Source organism: Rosa chinensis, chromosome 4, assembly GCF_002994745.2.
Source record: "Rosa chinensis cultivar Old Blush chromosome 4, RchiOBHm-V2, whole genome shotgun sequence".
In the NCBI taxonomy this organism is placed as follows: domain Eukaryota; kingdom Viridiplantae; phylum Streptophyta; class Magnoliopsida; order Rosales; family Rosaceae; genus Rosa; species Rosa chinensis.
This window is the reverse complement of record NC_037091.1, coordinates 65,661,695-65,679,458: the sequence shown is the minus strand read 5'-3', so window position 1 is coordinate 65,679,458 and position 17,764 is coordinate 65,661,695. Positions and strand designations below refer to the sequence as shown.

Below are 17,764 nucleotides of genomic sequence, written 5' to 3'. Positions count from 1 at the left end.
AGGCCTCACTCAAATATTAAAAAAAAAAAAAAAAAAAAACACTAAGAAAGGCTTAGTCTTAAAACAGCTATTGCAATTAACGAGTAAGAGCTTTCTTTATGCGAATCAAAGTCCCCATTGTTTAGAAGCTTAGTGGAGTGGGTGTTACTCCAAAGATTTAGGTGGGTCTACCCTAGACACGAAGCTGGAAAAAGCCTGGATTTTTGTTCTTTGCAGCTTCTTTATTCCTTGGATTAACTTTTGTAGTCTTTTCAGGCTTGAAATTTAGGGAACTACCCAACTAAACTACATTCCATAGCAAAGATCATCATCCACTGAAATCCTTAGTCTTTGAATCCCATATCACAAATTCACAATATAGTGTAGTAGTTAAGAAAGTCAATAAACCAAATACTAAGAATCATATATAATGATCTAAATCCGCAAGCAAACGCATTCACAATTCTAATAACTTTTTAGAAATAATTGCGTAAAGCGCTCTAAATATGCATGTTTCTAACCTAATGCAGTTTTTGTAGTGTACAAACGCTTCATCAATTCTAAACAAGCTAATTATATCCTTCATTGTTTAATAATCCTACGGTAGTTCCAAGTTTTCAAGATCTTAGTAATCTAATCGGCGCTGCTGGGTTCCATCTGCTTAAGGTTGTCTTGGTTTCTATCCCAAAAGAGATAACAATATAGAATTCATGGATCAAAGAACACAAAGGGGCATCGTATGGGCAAAATTAACTAATTGAGAGTTGATCAATTTCTTGTCATGGCCATTTCTCGAGCAAGGGACACCATTAAATGTCATCTGGGAAGCAGTTGAGTTGACTCACGTGCCGTGCCGGTAAAGTTGCACGCCAACTTATCATGGATCTGGCTAGGGGTTTAACTTTCTTTACCACAATAAGAAATAGAATGATACGCTTTGCTCCCTAAACATGTTTCTAATTGATCCTTAAGATTGACGCCTATTAGTATTAGATTTCTTTTCTATTTTCGTAATAACAAAATGGTCGCATGTGGAGCATGAGGTTAATGATTGGATCTGTTATGACATTTAGGTAGAGATACTTTTGATTAAAGAACGTTTCTGATAGAATATGGACGCCATAAATCTATAAAACATTGACAAAGTTCAGTTCACCTAAATGAAGTTTGTTCTCAAGTGGTCAACTTTTTGCAGCAATGCTCTCTAAATTCAAACCAAGGCATCAATGCGTTCAAGGAAACCTGGAGGGATTCAAAATAGACTGAACACTACTAAGTCGGCCCAAATTTCAAATAAGGAGGGCTGAAGTCAAACATAGCCCAATATGGACTTGGCATCAACTTTTGAGGCAGTGAAAAAGAGTTACCTATTTACTCAGCACAACAGTAATATACAGCAGGCTCCAATTAGCTCCTGATTTTCTGGCGCCGACTTTGAGTGTTCTGCATCCTCCTATTATGCTTCTATAATTAAGATTACTCAATAATTAAAATGATAGGATGAAGCTATACATGAACCTCATTTCGATTGTGTGAGATTTCAGCTTGAGTAGATGAGCATTCTGATTCTATATGCGTTGATACTATGCAGTTACCCTGGACATTTAAAAGTGGACATTGGTCAAGATAAAAGTTTAATAATTTATTTTGAGCTGGTTGCTAATGCATTCTAACATAGAGAAAACAGATTTCAGCCCAACAATATCAGATGCAGCTAGTGTGGTATAAAGGTGAACTTCTCATACCTTTATATCATTTGATAGAACACTTAGGACAGTAGCTCGCAATTGAGGGTTTGACGAAGCTGTCTGTGGAGAAGAACAGTGAAACTGCCGATTTAATTGAAGAAGAAGAATGTCATTTACATTACTCAACATAGAATAACCAATTAAGTTTCTCATCTTGCAACTTTGAAAATATACTTACCTCTGACACGCAGGAGTTCAAGTTATTGTTCTCTTCTAAGTTGTTGCTAACTGACTTGCCCTTTTGAGATAGAGGTGAAGCTGCACAAAGTAGCCTTTAAAATGAAATTGCTTGTATCACATATGTTCATAACTTTCTTTTCTATTCCTATGAAACAAAGCATCAATAGTGTTCTCTGAAATAACTCAAATAAGGCAATGCCTTCATTCCCAGTGCATCATTCATTTGCTGATACCACAGCAGAATAGTGGGTTGATGGTATCCCAGGTGGTCTACAAGCATATCAGTGTTATTCAGTGGCTTCCTCTAGTGTGGTCAGAGCAAGCTTAGGTAATACATAATTTCAAGTGTTCAATTTTCTTTTTCATAATTCAAAATCTATTTATTTTAATGCTCACAAAACCTGTGTTTCCTCCTGCGGCTGCCTTGTAATCCTTTTCATGAGCTTTGTCTATATTTTTCTGGATTGCATCTTCAATCCTGGAAGGCCAACAACAGTATATTTACGTAAAATATTGACAGCAAGGTCTAGCTAGTGGAAAAAAACCTTCTTATTAAGGTGCATTATTACTTGTGTTTGTGATCTTTGATGAGAAAAAATGTCTGCAATAAATAACAATAAAAGTGCTAGAATGGATCACACAAGTGTAGAAGTCAATAGTAATAACTCTACCTATTATCTTCCTTCACCAAAATCATATTGCATCCTTGTTGGTGTTCCAATATTGAGGAGAATAGCCGTTTGTCCTGGCATATAAAGTAAGAAATAACTCACACGGAAGCATTGAGGCATTAAAAGCATTACAAGAGCCAAAACCATAAAACTTATGAATCACACCACATATAACATAGCTTGACACAACTGATAAATTAGAAATGTGACATTCAATGGAATCGCTATAAGTAAATAATCCCAAGCAAACAACTCCAGATATGAAATAGATGTGGAACCATCAATTCTGGCATACTCTTTCTCACCACTTGCAAGTCAAATGTAGACAGACATCTTACAGTAACTTTTTTTATAGTGCTTGATGGAAAGTTTTTTACCACAAACTATTATTATCAGGTTGAGATCAAACTTTCTCACCTCTTGATTCATACTTCTAATAGTGTCTTGAATCTTCCTTAATATTGTGCCCAAACTACCAACTTCAAAATGCAATCCCTGATCATGAAGTATTTCAACCAAAATTTAGAAATCAATAGCACAAAGCAGTAATGTCTAACTGAAAAATAATCTGAAATATGACCTGTTTTTCTGAAATCAAGTTCTGTATGACCACATCCTTTGCTGATATAATTTTCTGAAGGTAAGGGTGGTTAAGACAATACATTGATAAGAACATTTTCAGTTAAAAGAGTAAGCCATATTTGAGAACCAGCCAAACAAATGAGTATTAAACACTGGTCTGGATATCTCTTCCATTTGAGTCTTGTTGCTATTATTAATTTTTGCTGCCTCAAGCTGCGAGTCTAGTTCCGAAATGACTTTATCCTTTCTCCGAGTCTCATCTCTATACCTTCTCAGTTCTTTTTCCTGGTCACAGATCTTCTCTGCATAAAATAGTTCAGGCTTCAATAAATTAATGGGTTACGAATTGTTTTGGTATTAAGTACTACATCGAACAAACTTATTCAGTAGTAAGATGATTAAATTTGCAACAATTCAATTTTTGATAGAAGGACTAGGGTTGGTTTGATTCTGGCATAACAGAAACATAACAAAAATATTAAAGTTATCCCACTGAAGCTTCTTATGGTCAATCCCTAGGTAAGTTGATGTACATTCAAAAAAGCAATGAGCGTCACTGCCTACCCAAGTAGCCAACAAGATAAGAAAACTACAAGACAGACATAATATTACAGAGTCCAAAGCAAATGAATGAATGAATGCAGTTGAATAAGAACTTAGAGTTAGTGAGTTACCAATAAATACTTTCTCAAATGTGGAAACAGTATCCATTTTGCTCTGTAATCCAGCCACTGGAGAAAAGCAGCAAGTTAGGAAGAAAAATGGCACGCATATTCAATGAACTTATCAACGGTCTAATGTTGAGGTAGATATAAGCATACAGTAAGAGTTCAAAAAGATGCTTGCCTACTTCCTCTTTCTCACTCACAAGGTGTTGCACATGATCCACAACTTTCTTTACAGAAATTGCCTCCTTTTCTATCGAATCAAACAACAATAGATGCGAACTTATCTTCTCTGATAGGACAGCAATTTTTCTGTCTCTGCATTGAATTGCACGTTTCATCTCACAGGTGGATTCCTGCACACGAATGTGACACCAGTGAGCAATATATTGCTTAATTAGTATGAATTCACATTTTGGTCAAAAAACATTCACCGCATTGCATGACAACCAGCATCCACTGCAATAATTCATATAATAGCTCGCAAGGTTCATATAACAGAACCATAACTTAATTCCTTCCCAAAATATATTTTATGTCTAAAATATAAACTTCACATTAAGTTCCTGAACTACATACATAAACTGACAGGCATTAATAACCGGCAGACGTAACACAAACCTCATAAGCATTGACGAAAGTTTCCTTAGACTGAAGTAGGCTATGAATCGTCGCCTTCAGCTCTTTTTGCTTGTTCTCCAGCAAGGAATTGTCATCCTGAAGGTAACTAACCTTCACCAAACCAAAACAAACACAATCGGAAACCGAAAGACAGACTCAATCTACAATCACAGTCACTACTATTTCTCACAAGCATTTCATCAAACAAGTTATCTGCAAAAAAAAAAAAAAAGAGATCAACGAACCTCCCTTTGGAGTTTTTGCCGGAGCTCATTGGAGGAAGCAAATTCGGCTTGAAATTCCTGCAACTTCCGGCAGTAATCTTCATCGGTTTGCTTCTGTTTCTGTATCCAAACACTTAAATTCATACGATCGAGCCAAAAAAAAAAAAAAACCTTCAATCGAGAAAAAGCGTAGAGTGAATTGCAGAGCAAAACCTGAACAAGAAGATGAAGTTGTTCGGTGGCGGAGCGTTCCCTTTCCTGAAAATTTCATTCATAGATAACGATCAGAGAGCTAGAGAGAGCGGTGGTGGCGGCGATGAGAATTCTTACTCGGAGTTCTCGGACTTCGGTGATGAGAGATCGGAGCTGGAGCTTGAACTTGGAGAGTTTCAGCAACCCCATTCTCTCTCCGAAATGGTCCATGCCTCTGTGATTCTGAGTGTATGAGATAATCTGAATCTAATTTTGGGACTCTGCCTTTGTTCAAAATCAACTTTTCATTGGATTCCCGCCTCTGAAATTTGCTATGGCGGTTTGCATTTTCTTTTCTTTTTTAATATATATTTTTTTTCACAACCTTGAATAAATTATCGAGGAATGGAAACAATATTCTTCACAGCCTTTTATCTTCCAATTTTTCTGCAATTTTAACTTCAGACCGATAAATCTCCATACTATTGTTAAAAGGATTGTATAAAATCATCTAAATTGAAGATCTTTCCGTCATTGAAATATGTGAACAAATCGACGACTTTAGTTATAAATTCATTTTTATTGAATCTAGTTTAGTTTATTGTCTGAATCCTAAATCTCAGTGAAACGATATTATTTTTTTATTCTTTTATTGGCCAGTCTTCCAACTTAAATAAATTTGTGATCTGAACAATTATTCATTGTCTCTGATGGAACGCGTTGCACGCAACTAACTTTTAGTTGAGTTTTAGTCGAGGTCCTCTCGTCCGGCGACACTCCACGTCGATGGGGCTTACCTCGTTGTCGCTGTGAGGCTGCCGGACAGGTGATGATGGTCTAGGGTTCTTTGGCTTCTTAGATCTACAGTGGCTCGAAGTCTGATTGTTTGATCTGATTTTGCTTGGTTCGAAGATTCTCTGTGGTTGGGGGAGTCGTGGGGTCTGCTTCAAGGGGCGGCAATGGCGGGTGTTTGGGTCGAGACAACGGTGGTAACGCAACTTCATCATTGAGATGCAGCTGGCGCTTTAGGGGTACACGTGATTTTTTTTTTTTTTGATGAAATGGGATGAGGGGAAGATCCCTAGCATCTCAGAATATATTAAGAGTTTTTCTATTAGAACCTCCAAATTTACTCACTTGACCTCCTTGCTTTTTACACCTCCTATCAAATTTTCAAATACTAAATTTACTCACTAAACCTCACTTAAGTTCCTGAAATAACTTCACTCATATACTTTGCAAACAGACTATTAATTACATATTCATTCCTTAACCATATTACATAAATCTCTTATCTAATAAAAAAGAAACTCAAACACAAGGTATTGGGCTTTAAAAATTAATTTCTAATAAAAAAGAATTGTTGTTTTTTTTTTTTAACTTTTTTTTTCTCTTGTAGATGTGCAAAAAAACATGAAGAGTAATTTTCTTTATGTTTAATTATTTTCTCCATTTTTTGTACCTTAAGATTAATTATTTAATAGTTTTTTTAGATTTTTTTTACTACTAGCTCTTTTTTTTTTTTTTTGTAAATATAATGAATAGACTAGGATTTAGGTCATAAAATGATTTCTTTTGTTATCCCTCACCAATATGCATTCAACATATATGATGATAGGAATTTTTATGTCACATGATCTTGATTATAGTTTTAATTCTTATTAAATATATATAAATGCTTTAATGAGTATGTAATGAAATTGAAAAATGAAAATAGATAAGGAAAATAATAAAGAATGTAATATAATATTATTGAATTGGAAAGTCTAGAGAAATTAAATATAATATTTTTTGGGGTATAATTATTGTCCTTAATAGTCATTTTATAAAAGGTTATATATGTCATTTAATAATTCATAATAGAGTGAGGTCAACTGAGTAGATTTGGAGGTCCCAATAGAAACACTCATATATTAAAGAAGAGAAAAAGAGTACAAGGGAGGGGACATATCAAGCCAAGAACTTCCTAAAAAAGATACCAACTATCGAAAACGAAATTTTGGAAGACCCAAACAGTCCTCATTATAAAGCGAAGCAATGAAAGGGGGAGCTATATTCCACATTTCCACCACACAAAACCATTTTTCAAAGTACCATAGTTGGCCAATGCGTCAGCGACATGATTCCCTTCACGAAATATATGAGATGAGCGAAAATGCATCTAAGAAATACGGAACAAACAATTTTTCCATTCTACCCGCAGTTGCCAAGGCACTAAAGAAGGAGACCGAAGAAAATCAAGAATGACAGAAGAGTCCACTTCTAGCCAAACATGCTTCCAATCTTTAACCCAAGCAAGTTCAATTGCTTTGATCACCGCCATTACATCTGCTGCAACTGATCTAGGAATGTCCAAATTAGAGGTAAAAGCACCGAGAACAACACCTTTATAATCCCGAAAAATAGCACCATACCCACCATGACCCAATTCATGCTTCCAAGCTCCATCAGAATTGATCTTGATCCACCCCATAGAAGGAGGATGCCAATTAACTTCTATAACTCGTGGGGCACGACGCAACCGACATGTCACCCCAAAACATTTCAGAATTCTAAGATCTTGAATCGAATTATTCATGCAGCCCATCGCAATGCGGCTAGCAGCTTAGATATGCCCAAAAATTAGTCTGCAAATCCCTACCACCGTGAAAGTTTTGTTATCATATTTGGTCTTGTTTCTAGCATGCCAAATGAACCATATAGCTGAAGTAAAAGCAGCCACCCATAATTCCTTCAATTGAGGGCTGCGACCATTAGACAGGCCCATTTGAAGTATATCTACTAAAGAAGATGAGACAGCAGCAAGGCCAAACTTCTCAACCATGCAACTCCATATATTCGTGGCAAAGGAACATTGTCTAAAAGTTTGAATTAAAGACTCACAATCCTTCATACAAAGAAGACATCTAGAAACCAATGCAATTCCTCTTTTTTGCATGAAATCATCACAAAGCACTCTACCTCGCAGAACCTTCCAAGCCAACAATGACATTCTTGGGAGAACAAATTTTGACCAGATGCACTTACCCCAATCAACAGAAGGAAACGGCTGGCGCAAAAATTGAAAATCCAATTTTGCAGAGAGCTCCCCTGATGAGGAAGATGACCAAATTAAGGAGTCAGTAGCTGATGGATCAGATTCAATGGGTACTTGATTAATGAGCTCACACAAAGCAGGAAAATGAAGTTGTAGCAGCGGATGAAAACTCCATAAACCATCAGCAATAAAACTTGCTACCTGACCGGAAAGATTATCTAACAAACCGCCGTGTGGACCAAAAAAATCCACGAGAGGCCGACCCATAAAATTATCATGCCAAAATGAAATATCTCCGGAGCCGATCAACTATCTTGCATTTTCTTGAATAATATGCCAAAACTACTTCACACCAGGCCAAATAGATGAAGGGGAATAAGAACGACGAATAGTCCCATTTCGCCAAAAGCGATCTCTTATAAAAGAACAACCTTCCTCTCTTGAAGAATATATCTCCCAACCCTTCTTTAAAAGTAGAGACCGATTAAGCAAAACGAGTTGTTTGAGCCCCAAGCCACCTTCATCTACAGGAGCACAGCAAGATCGGAACCAGACCAAAGAAAATTTCGACACCAAACCTCCACACGACGAAGGAAATTGGCCATTCATACACCTGAAAACTATAGACAAACATACTATAGATCACATATTTAATTAGTTGGAGACGACCAGCCAATGATAAGAAAGAGCCCATCCAACTAGAGAACCCCAGATGAATTCTGTCAACAATTGGTTGAAAGTAAGTAGCTTTTGGACAACCATGAAAAATGGGAGCTCCCAAATATGTAAAAGGCGCTGAACCAATAGGAATGCCCAAAGAAGAGGCAATAGAATGGCGACGATGATGAATGTGCTTGCTGATAAAAACTTGAGACTTTGCTTTATTGATAATTTGCCTGGAAAGTTCACCATAATCGGAAAGAAAATTCATGACCACAACCAGATTACGTAAAGTGCCTTGGCAAAAGATAATCACATCATCAGCAAATAAAACATGAGATAGAGCAAGAGTACCTCTCGGAGATGACATAAGATGCATCTGACCTGAAGTAACTAAAGCAGATAAACCCCGACTAAGAACCTCTTCAGCTAAACAAAAGAGTAAGGGAGAAAGAGGGTCACCTTGCCTCACACCTCTGCCACAAGAGAAGTAACCCACTTGTCTGCCATTAATTAGAAGAGATAGCTTAGCAGAATTTAGAATAGCACGTACCTAATCAACAAACTTTTGCTGAAATCCAAAGGCCTCAAGAACATGCAGGAGAAACTCTCAAGAGATCGTATCAAAAGCCTTTGTAATATCTGCCTTAATTGCAACATTCCCACCATAACATTTAGAGTCCAACAAATTAAAGCACTCTGAGGTAGTAAGAATACAATCTGATATGCTCCGACTTGAGACAAATGCATGTTGTTGAGGAGAAATTATGCGAGATGCAATGGAGCCAAGCCGGGAAGCAAGAATCTTTGGAATGAGTTTAAACACAAAGTTTGTGAGCGCAATGGGATGAAACTGCTTAATAGAGTTAGCATGGTCAACTTTTGGAATCAAGATAATAAGACCCGAATTAAACGAATTCGTCAACTTCCCATGAGTGTAAAAATATTGTATTGCATTAACCACATCAGCACCAACTATGTCTGAACAAGAAATAAAGAAGTGTCCAGTAAAACCATCTGGACCCGGAGCACTATCAAGATCCATAGACTTAACTGTTGCCAATATTTCCTCCTGTGTTGGGATGAGGGTTAGAGCCGAGTTTTCATCATCAGTAACTAACGATGGAATAACACGGTCAACTAGACCATTATCATTATACTCTGCATGCTTCGTAAAAAGCTCTGAATAAAAGGCAACAATATGATTCTGAATAGAAATAGGGTCTTCAAACACCCGATTATCATCCCAAAGAAGCGTAATAGAAGACCTTGAGCAACGTGCTTGACACATAGCATGAATAAATTTTGTATTGCGATCTCCATCTGACAACCAGCGCAGACGAGATTTCTCACGCCAAAACATTTCTTACAAACGAATAGATTCATTTAAATTCGATTGAAGCTCATTCTTTTTAGCAAATTATAACTCAGACCCCCCAAAACAAGCAATATCATGTTGTATCTTCTCCAAAGCAGTAAGATCATCTTCCACACGCTGATGAATGTCCCCAAAAACCTCCTAATTCCACGTTCTGAGTGCTTTGAGTAAAACATGCATTTTATGTTGGAGAACAGACAAAGGACACCCAGGAGCATTAATAGAGAGCCAACATTGTTTAACAAATCCAAGAAACTGAGAATGCTGAAGCCACATTTTAAGAAACCGGAAAAGGCTTTGGTAACTCCCTGAGGTCTTAGAAAAGGACATAAGTAAAGGATTATGATTAGAGCATATCCAGGGTAGTATACAACAGTCAAACTGATTCCACACATCCAACCAATGTAAATTAGCAATACTTCTATCAAGACGAAGCTCAACATTACCCCGAAGTCCTCTTCTACGAGCCCATGTAAACTCGGCTCCTTTAGTATCAACATGAACCGGCTCATAAATGTCAGACATAGCTTGAAACTCCTCACAAGAAAGACTAGAAACAGGGGCACCACCCTTCTTTTCATGAGCTCCCAAAATTGCATAAAAATCCCCGCAAACTAACCAAGGCCCAGAGACAAATATGCTCTTGACCTCTGCAAGGTCAAACCATAGACTCCGACGAGCTACAATTGTAGTGCGTGCATACACAGCTGTGACAATACAATTAACCGAATCAAGCATTACCTGAACAGTAACTTATTGATCTGTAGCGTACAGAATGCGAACCCATAGGATTAGCAATAGCTTGCAGAAAATCCATAAGTTCGGCAATGCCTCCCCACGATCATTAGTGCCAATAGCTACCAATCCTAGGGAATGCCAAAAAGAAGAAGGAATAGAGTCCAAAGCAACAAAGGGTTCAACAATACATAAAATTTCTGGCTTGTGAACCCGGATGAAATTAGTCAAAGCATTTTGAGTACGGTCATTTGCAATGCCTCGTAAATTCTAGTATAAAATCTTCATTGAGAAACTTGTTTACTACGAATGACGTATGCCTGCCTATTCTCAGTTTGAGTCACATTCCTGGTGGATCTACGATATGACACCACCTCAGTAAACTCTGCTTCTGCTGCCTCTTCAGATTCCTCATACCAATTAGCATGGCAACATTGTTCATACCCACCTGCACATCCGGAAGCTGAACTTTCTGAATCAGTGGAGCAAACACCATTGGCCTCATCCATCAGAAACTGCCGCTGAAAAGAAGGTTGATTGGTATCTTCATTCAAACCAAAAACCACCATTGTACCAGGACCGTAGCCCTCCACAACCCTGAAACTTCTTAGCGCCACCAGTAGGAACCTCACCATTAGTAGTATCAACAAACTTCTCAGCCTCACCAATAGGAGCATCACCATTAGTAGCATCAGACAATTTGTGAGCGTCACTATTAGGAGCAATAACAATCTTCTGAGCCTCACCATTTGTAGCATCAAGAGTCCTCTGAGCCTCACCAATAAATAAGTCACCACTGTTTCCTTGAACTGGAGACTTACTTGCAAAAGATGGACCTTCACCATCGTCCTGATGAGTACCTGGAGCACTAATGACACCCTTTTGCTTCGAGTTGTTAGGTTTCTTCTGTACATATACTTGTTTTCCCTGTCTACGACGACGACGAGGTTTACGAGACAGACCACGCTCTTGCACCAACTCAACCGACTGGGGGGATGCTACAGATTTATGCACCAGTTTGCAAGCCGTGACCGAAGAATAATATCTCCCCAATAAAACTTTCGGTAGTCGGAATGGAATAATATCTCTAAATTTAAACAAGTAAAACTTTGATAAAAAAAAATTAAAAAAACGAGGAGATTACATCAATTCAAAACGTCTATTGCCTCCCCCCCCCCAATAGACGTCTATTGCCTCCCAATAGAACTTTCGATCGCCGGAATGAGAACTAATCTCTTTAAATTTCGACAAATAAAACTTTGATTAAGGGAAAAAACGAGGAGATTACATCAACTCAAAACATCTATTTCTCAATAGACGTCTATTGGCCCCTAATAAACCCTTTTTTTTTTCTCTTTCTTTGTGGGCCTTTTGCCCATATTAAAAAAAAATACAGAAACTGATTTGGGCACCCATGTCCTCTTCTCCATTCCGGTTGCAGTCGAACTCGGACTAGGCCTGATCATCCGAACCCGAAAAACCGAGGACCCGACCCGAACCGATCAAAAAAGCCCAATTCGATTCGGTTTTTATATTGAAAAAAATCGGTTCGGTTCATGGACCGACCCGAACACAGTTTTTCGGTTCGGGTTCGGGCTTCATAATTTTTGAGACCGAAGGAGACCGATTTCTCCTCTCATGCCACTTCCCATTATATGATTGGCTGATAATAAAAACATAAAATTATATATTTAATAAATAAAATGAAGAGTTAATTAGTTTTAAGTCCAAAAATCATGACCTATTTTGAATGTAATCCAGGCAAATTTTTTTGTTAATTGCGGTCCAGTGACTAAGCATCCACATCAGCTTACTTTCCTATATTAGCATGATGAGTCAACTGCTACTTTTCCACATACCGAATTTACCCATAACAATATTACTCAAAACAATCAATAATTTATGAGTCAATTAATTGAGAGTTAATGTTGTTTTTCAATTAATTTGGTATTCATAAAAACCATACCAATTATATTATGTCATCAGCACAACAAAGCCCTTAATTGATGTATCGTCATTAAAAAAAATTATGACTTAAGTAAAATGATCATACCTTACCATCATTTTTCTACACCCTATATATATCTTGTCTCTTTTCTTCTTCTTTATTCTCATCACTCTTTCTTCTTATTTTAACACATTCATTATAGAATTATACAGAGGATGAAGTTAGAATTTAGAGTTTATTATCCTCGTCGTGTCGGCTATGTAGAAAGCCTAGTCTCACCCAGCAATGCTTATAATAACCTTGTTGCCAACAAAACTTGTAGTCTCAATATCAAAATTGGACGCACAATGAGAAAAGTAGTGAAGGATCGATATCCATGATGAAAAGATGAAGAAGAGCAGGAATGGACAAAAAGCGAACAAGGCACAAGGTGTTGCCAAACAGAAGAACAAGGATCATAAGGGAATTGCCCCCAATCGTCCCAATTTGCTGAGTAACTTCTGTTGTCAATTGACTGGCAGGGTAGGTATAAGTTCTATATATACATATTTGTACCTTTTGATTAGATTTGGAATATATTCTATGTTTTTTTTCCTGTCTTTTAATATAGAATCGATTATGGTGTTATAGGTAAGATTTGTCATAGAATTTGATTAGACATTTTTATTTCACATTTACATGCCTTATTTATACATTTTATCTTTTAATTAGGTATAAGTTCTATATATACATATTTGTACCTTTTGATTAGATTGGGAATATATTCGATGTTTTTTCTCTCATTATCTCACATTTTCTCTTTCATACATTTTATCTTTTAATTAAGTATAAGTTCTATATATTTGTACCTTTTGATTAGATTGAGAATATATTCTTTGTTTTTTTTTTCCTGCTTCGTATGTCTAGATAGATTTAATCTCTACGATACAACTTTAAATACCTACTATATAGATACAAATGAAGCAATAATGTTTGAATTTTTGTTCTACTGTTTTCCATCCTACAATGTAGGTATATAAGTATTAGACCTACATCTTAGGTATATTGAGTTTATATGAATGCATTTAGTCTTCTTTGTCTGAAAATTATTTATTGATGAATTGTAAATTTTGGAATTTGAATTTAAAATTGAGCTTAAATTGTGATCTAATTAGTGAATTTGAAATTATTTACCTTATTTGGTTCTAAGGGCAAAATGGACTATTAAAAAACGCAAATGGACCGCAATTAACAAGAAAATATGCGCGGACTATATCTAATTTTTATATAACAAAAAGGACTTGAATCGAATTAACTCTAAAATGAACCCTAAAACACTAACACAACCTAGTGGCCTACCCTAACCCATTTTCGCGATCCATTCAGCCTCCCTCTCAAAACCATCTCAGCCTCTCTCTCGAAACTAATCCATGTTCTTCAGTTCTTCCCCAATTTATTCCCCATCTTTATCAAGCAAGAGAGAGAGAGAGAGAGAGAGAGAGAGGGAGAGAGGGGGAGGGGGAGAGAGGTTGTCGTCGCTGCGTAAATCGAACTAAATCCGGAAATTCTCTCCCCTTGTCTTTGAATTGATTTGGGTGTCCATGTTTTAGGGTGTTCGAATTTGGGATGTAGTTGATCAAAAGAAGAAACAGGTATGTTTTTCTCTATGCTAGTTTCCCTTTCAGGATTCAGTTCTATGATTAGTTTGTTTTATTGAGTATTGACTGTTTTCGCTATTGACGGACCAGTTCAAAGAAATGTCCTTCCCAGGAAGCATTTGCTGTGATCAGAGAGGCTTGAATGTCCATCCCCAGGCCTAGTTTTAGGCCTTCGTCCCTTTGACTTTCAACTCATAGGTACATTTATACTTGAATTCTCTACATACTATCTCAATCGTGTTGAGTTCTTTTAGTTAATTAGTTCTGTTTGTTGGGTTTTGGTACAATTATTATATACTTTTGTTTATGTTTGTTCTAATAGTAAAAGCTTGGTAAGATTGGAAAAGTTTGGTTAGATTAACATTTTTTTTTTCTGGAAATTTTTCTTGCCAGTTCATGGCATCAACGGAAAATTCATCCCACAGTTCATGGATAGTTGTTTAATGAGTTGGACAATGTAATTGTGATTTGTGACTTTGCATTGTAAACTTTAAATAAATCATCTCAGCCATTAAGGTTGTAGTGTTGTATGATCAGTTATGTTAATGAGTTTGTCAATTTGATATGCATCCCAGATTTCCAGGTGGCAAAACTGCCAGGAAGTCCAGAATTCCAGATGAGTCTTTGAAAAAGTGGGAAAACAGTCAGCTCTGACTATCTGGATTTTGGGACCGAAAAACCCGAAAGACCGAACCGACCCGAATGGGATAGGTTTCTGTCGGTTTCCATTTTTGAAAAAGCTCGAACCGGCCCGAACCGACTACTTCGGTCTCAGTCTCGGTCTCACCAAATTTTGGGCCTGGCCTAACTCGAACCCTCGAACCAGGTAGTCGAAGTCGAACTCAGACCTGCAAGGCGTAGAAGACCGGGATTTCTTTGAGGTTGTGGAGCATGGATCAGCGGCGACTAGGATCAGACGGCGGTGAGTAGGGCCCATGACTTCCAACTCTGCATTGAGATCCAAGTTCTCCACCGGCGAGGTAGCTCCAACCGGAGCTTCTTCATCGTCTTCAGGCAAGCCGGCAGAGAGAGGGAAGAAAGAAAGAGAGAGAGAGAGAGAGAGAGAGAGAGAGAGAGAGAGAGAGAGAGAGAGAGAGAGAGAGAGAAGTCGAAGTTGGTGCCAGCAAAGAGAGAAGAAGAAGTCGGCGTCAGCGCCGACGCCAGCTAAGAGAGAGAGAGCTGCCAGAGTGAAGAAGAGAGAGAGAACGCATCGTGCTGGCTGGAGAGAGAAGTTGAGTGGCATCTGTGTAATTATTTAATTAGGCTGAGGGTAAATTTGTCATTTCTCCCTAAATTGGGTTAGTGAGAATAAAAATCTGTTGCTGGAATAAGTAGGATAGTTTTGGTCAATTTTGGTGCTTTTGGGTCAAAGACCCTTAATTTATCCATTTATCTCAAAATATATATATATATAGTTGACCCTAGCTAGGATATGGATATGCACAATGGCCGCGTTTGTTTGCCTAGATTAATAATTGGATGGGACTAAAAAAAATCCAAACTAGTGTTTGGTGGTTCAGTTTACTCAGGGATTGGAAATTAAATCTTGTCAAGGTAGGATATAACTCTCATGTTGGAGAGGTGGGATATGCACATTCATACAAGATTATAACAATGGGCATCCTTGGATCTTGACCAAATTACCACCATCCTTCTTCAATTAAATTATGAACTCCAGCCTTGTATCCTCCTCAGTGCGATCTGATCGAACCCACACATCCCACGCTCAATCTCTCCGTCTCCGGCGACAGCGGCAGGAGCTCGACATCCCTCTCAGTCTCTCTCTTCCACTGCGCCAGCCCATTAGCTGCGCTAAATTCGACTTCGATTTGCCTACACTTAACGGAGCTATCCAAAACGAATGAAGACCGGAGAGCCGCGACGTCGTGGCTTTGACCTCGAAGAGAAAGCTCTGTCGGGTTGTTGGGCTTGAAGAATGAAGCTTTGGCGGTGGCTTGGAGGAGAGTGAGATAGAGAAGGGGTTGACTGTGGAGGCCCTGGGTCAAGTTCAGGTTGGGGTAGAGAAGAGGAGGTGAGTTTGCATCTTTGTATTGGTGGTGGTAGAGGAGGAGTTGACAACGGATCTGGTTCTTATACTTAACCATTCCAGCTCTAATCCTCTTATGCCAAACACATGAAAACATTAAAACAAATCTAATCTTATCCTAATCCAATCCAATTATTATCCGAATCCATTCCTATCCTGGATTCCAAACGTGGCCAATATGTAGAACAAGGTCAGATACGCTGGCTAGCTAGAACTTAACCATGGTAAAACTTGTGACCGACTCATATATGCATTCCTACGAATATGGTTTAATTAACTTTTACTGATCATCTTCATCCAATCATGATAGCTTCGCAACTATTGAGTCGTCCAGTGAAATATTGAGCCAATATTTACTCGTAATTAGTTACCATATATATCGGTTTCGCAATATATATGGCGTGGATATAGATCCATAGAATACTAGACATGGACAGTTTCCAAATTAAATAGGTCGTTCCAAAAGCTTATCGCATATGTTCCCTAGCTGCTTGTCCAATTAGGCTGTCTGGCATTGATCTATTTGCTTTTATCTTCCAAATAAACATGATTTACAGCTTTCATTCAAAATGATAATAATTGAAGACGAAGAAGCGGGAAGCCTCTCCAATCTTCGAATTATTGGTTTCTGTCTTTCTGAGGGTCCATATAGTAGGGCATTGCCATTGTGTTCTTTAGCAAATGCCTTGAAACTGGTATGTGGTACATGCCTAACTAATAAAACTAAAAAAAACCATGTAATGAAGCGCAGCTAAGAAAGCGCTGTGTATAACTTGTTTGCACCTGATATTTTATTTTTATTTTCATTTTTTAATTTCTAATTTATTACAGACAAAATAAATAGTGTCTCAGTATCTCCTTAAAAAATAAAATAAAAAGCTCATCTAGCAAATTTAAGGGACAGGTGCTTAATTCATGACTTTTAATTGCCTTTATCGGCCATGATTAGTAAAGGCCCATCTACTGATCAGCGGATGAGATTAGATTGAAGAGCAACTGTCATGACATCTACAGTTACCAAACACCATAATTAGTATTCATTTTTGTTCTTGCTACAGTAGGACCACTAATTTGTAAAGTGCTTTAGTCTCAAAATTGCATAAATTACAAGAAAATATTAGCATTTGATTGGTAGCTCAATTGGGTATAACATTGATGTCTGCTACTCAAAACATAAAGCAAAAAGTATAAACTAACCAAAATTCGAAGACCACCAATTCAAATGCCTATTTTCTACATAGTAGTGTCTAGTTATATTTCTCTTTTATGTTAGCTAGTATGAAAAATGTTTGTAGAACAGTTGTTAAAAGTGAATGTGGTAGAAGATCGGTAACCAAAATATATTGATTAAACTACTATAGCTATCATATACTTATAACACCAACGTTGTTAATTAACGTGATTTTAATTAAGAAAAATTCATTATTAAATAGTTTAAAGTTAATATTTTTCATATATGG

At 37.4% G+C, this 17,764-nt stretch overlaps 1 protein-coding gene across 5 annotated transcripts; it reads right to left on the bottom strand.

Moving 5' to 3' along the window:
• Positions 1 to 603: 603 nt before the first annotated feature.
• On the bottom strand, positions 604 to 5,248 carry LOC112197473. Of its 5 annotated transcripts, XR_002935673.2 has the most exons (15): positions 5,001 to 5,248; positions 4,884 to 4,928; positions 4,692 to 4,790; positions 4,447 to 4,557; positions 4,007 to 4,181; positions 3,835 to 3,891; positions 3,326 to 3,462; positions 3,159 to 3,218; positions 2,996 to 3,073; positions 2,579 to 2,652; positions 2,309 to 2,385; positions 1,906 to 1,985; positions 1,725 to 1,808; positions 1,347 to 1,575; positions 606 to 1,221 (listed from the first exon to the last, which is right to left on the bottom strand). XR_002935673.2 is itself a non-coding variant. In XM_024338168.2 (14 exons), the coding sequence occupies exons 3-14, from the start codon at positions 4,772 to 4,774 to the stop codon at positions 1,486 to 1,488; spliced, it is 1,101 nt and encodes a 366-aa protein (XP_024193936.1). In that variant the 5' UTR covers positions 4,775 to 4,790; positions 4,884 to 4,928; positions 5,001 to 5,096; the 3' UTR covers positions 604 to 1,485. The 5 variants fall into 5 exon arrangements, 4 of the variants coding, with proteins under 4 accessions (XP_024193936.1, XP_024193935.1, XP_040374374.1 ...); XM_024338168.2 differs by having other exon boundaries at positions 604 to 1,575; positions 4,447 to 4,552; positions 5,001 to 5,096; XM_024338167.2 differs by having other exon boundaries at positions 605 to 1,575; positions 1,725 to 1,787.
• Between the last annotated feature and the right edge of the window lie 12,516 nt (positions 5,249 to 17,764).

What these genes read in the sequence shown, in the direction of transcription:
- LOC112197473 (XM_024338165.2), bottom strand. Translation starts at nt 5,093, where the DNA reads ATGGACCATTTCGGAGAGAGAATGGGGTTGCTGAAACTCTCCAAGTTC. An exon ending in ACTTGATTTCAGAAAAACAG is followed by an intron (nt 3,074 to 3,158) that starts GTCATATTTCAG and finishes CTTCATGATCAG; the next exon opens with GGATTGCATTTTGAAGTTGG. An exon ending in TTAGAAGTATGAATCAAGAG is followed by an intron (nt 2,653 to 2,995) that starts GTGAGAAAGTTT and finishes TTTATATGCCAG; the next exon opens with GACAAACGGCTATTCTCCTC.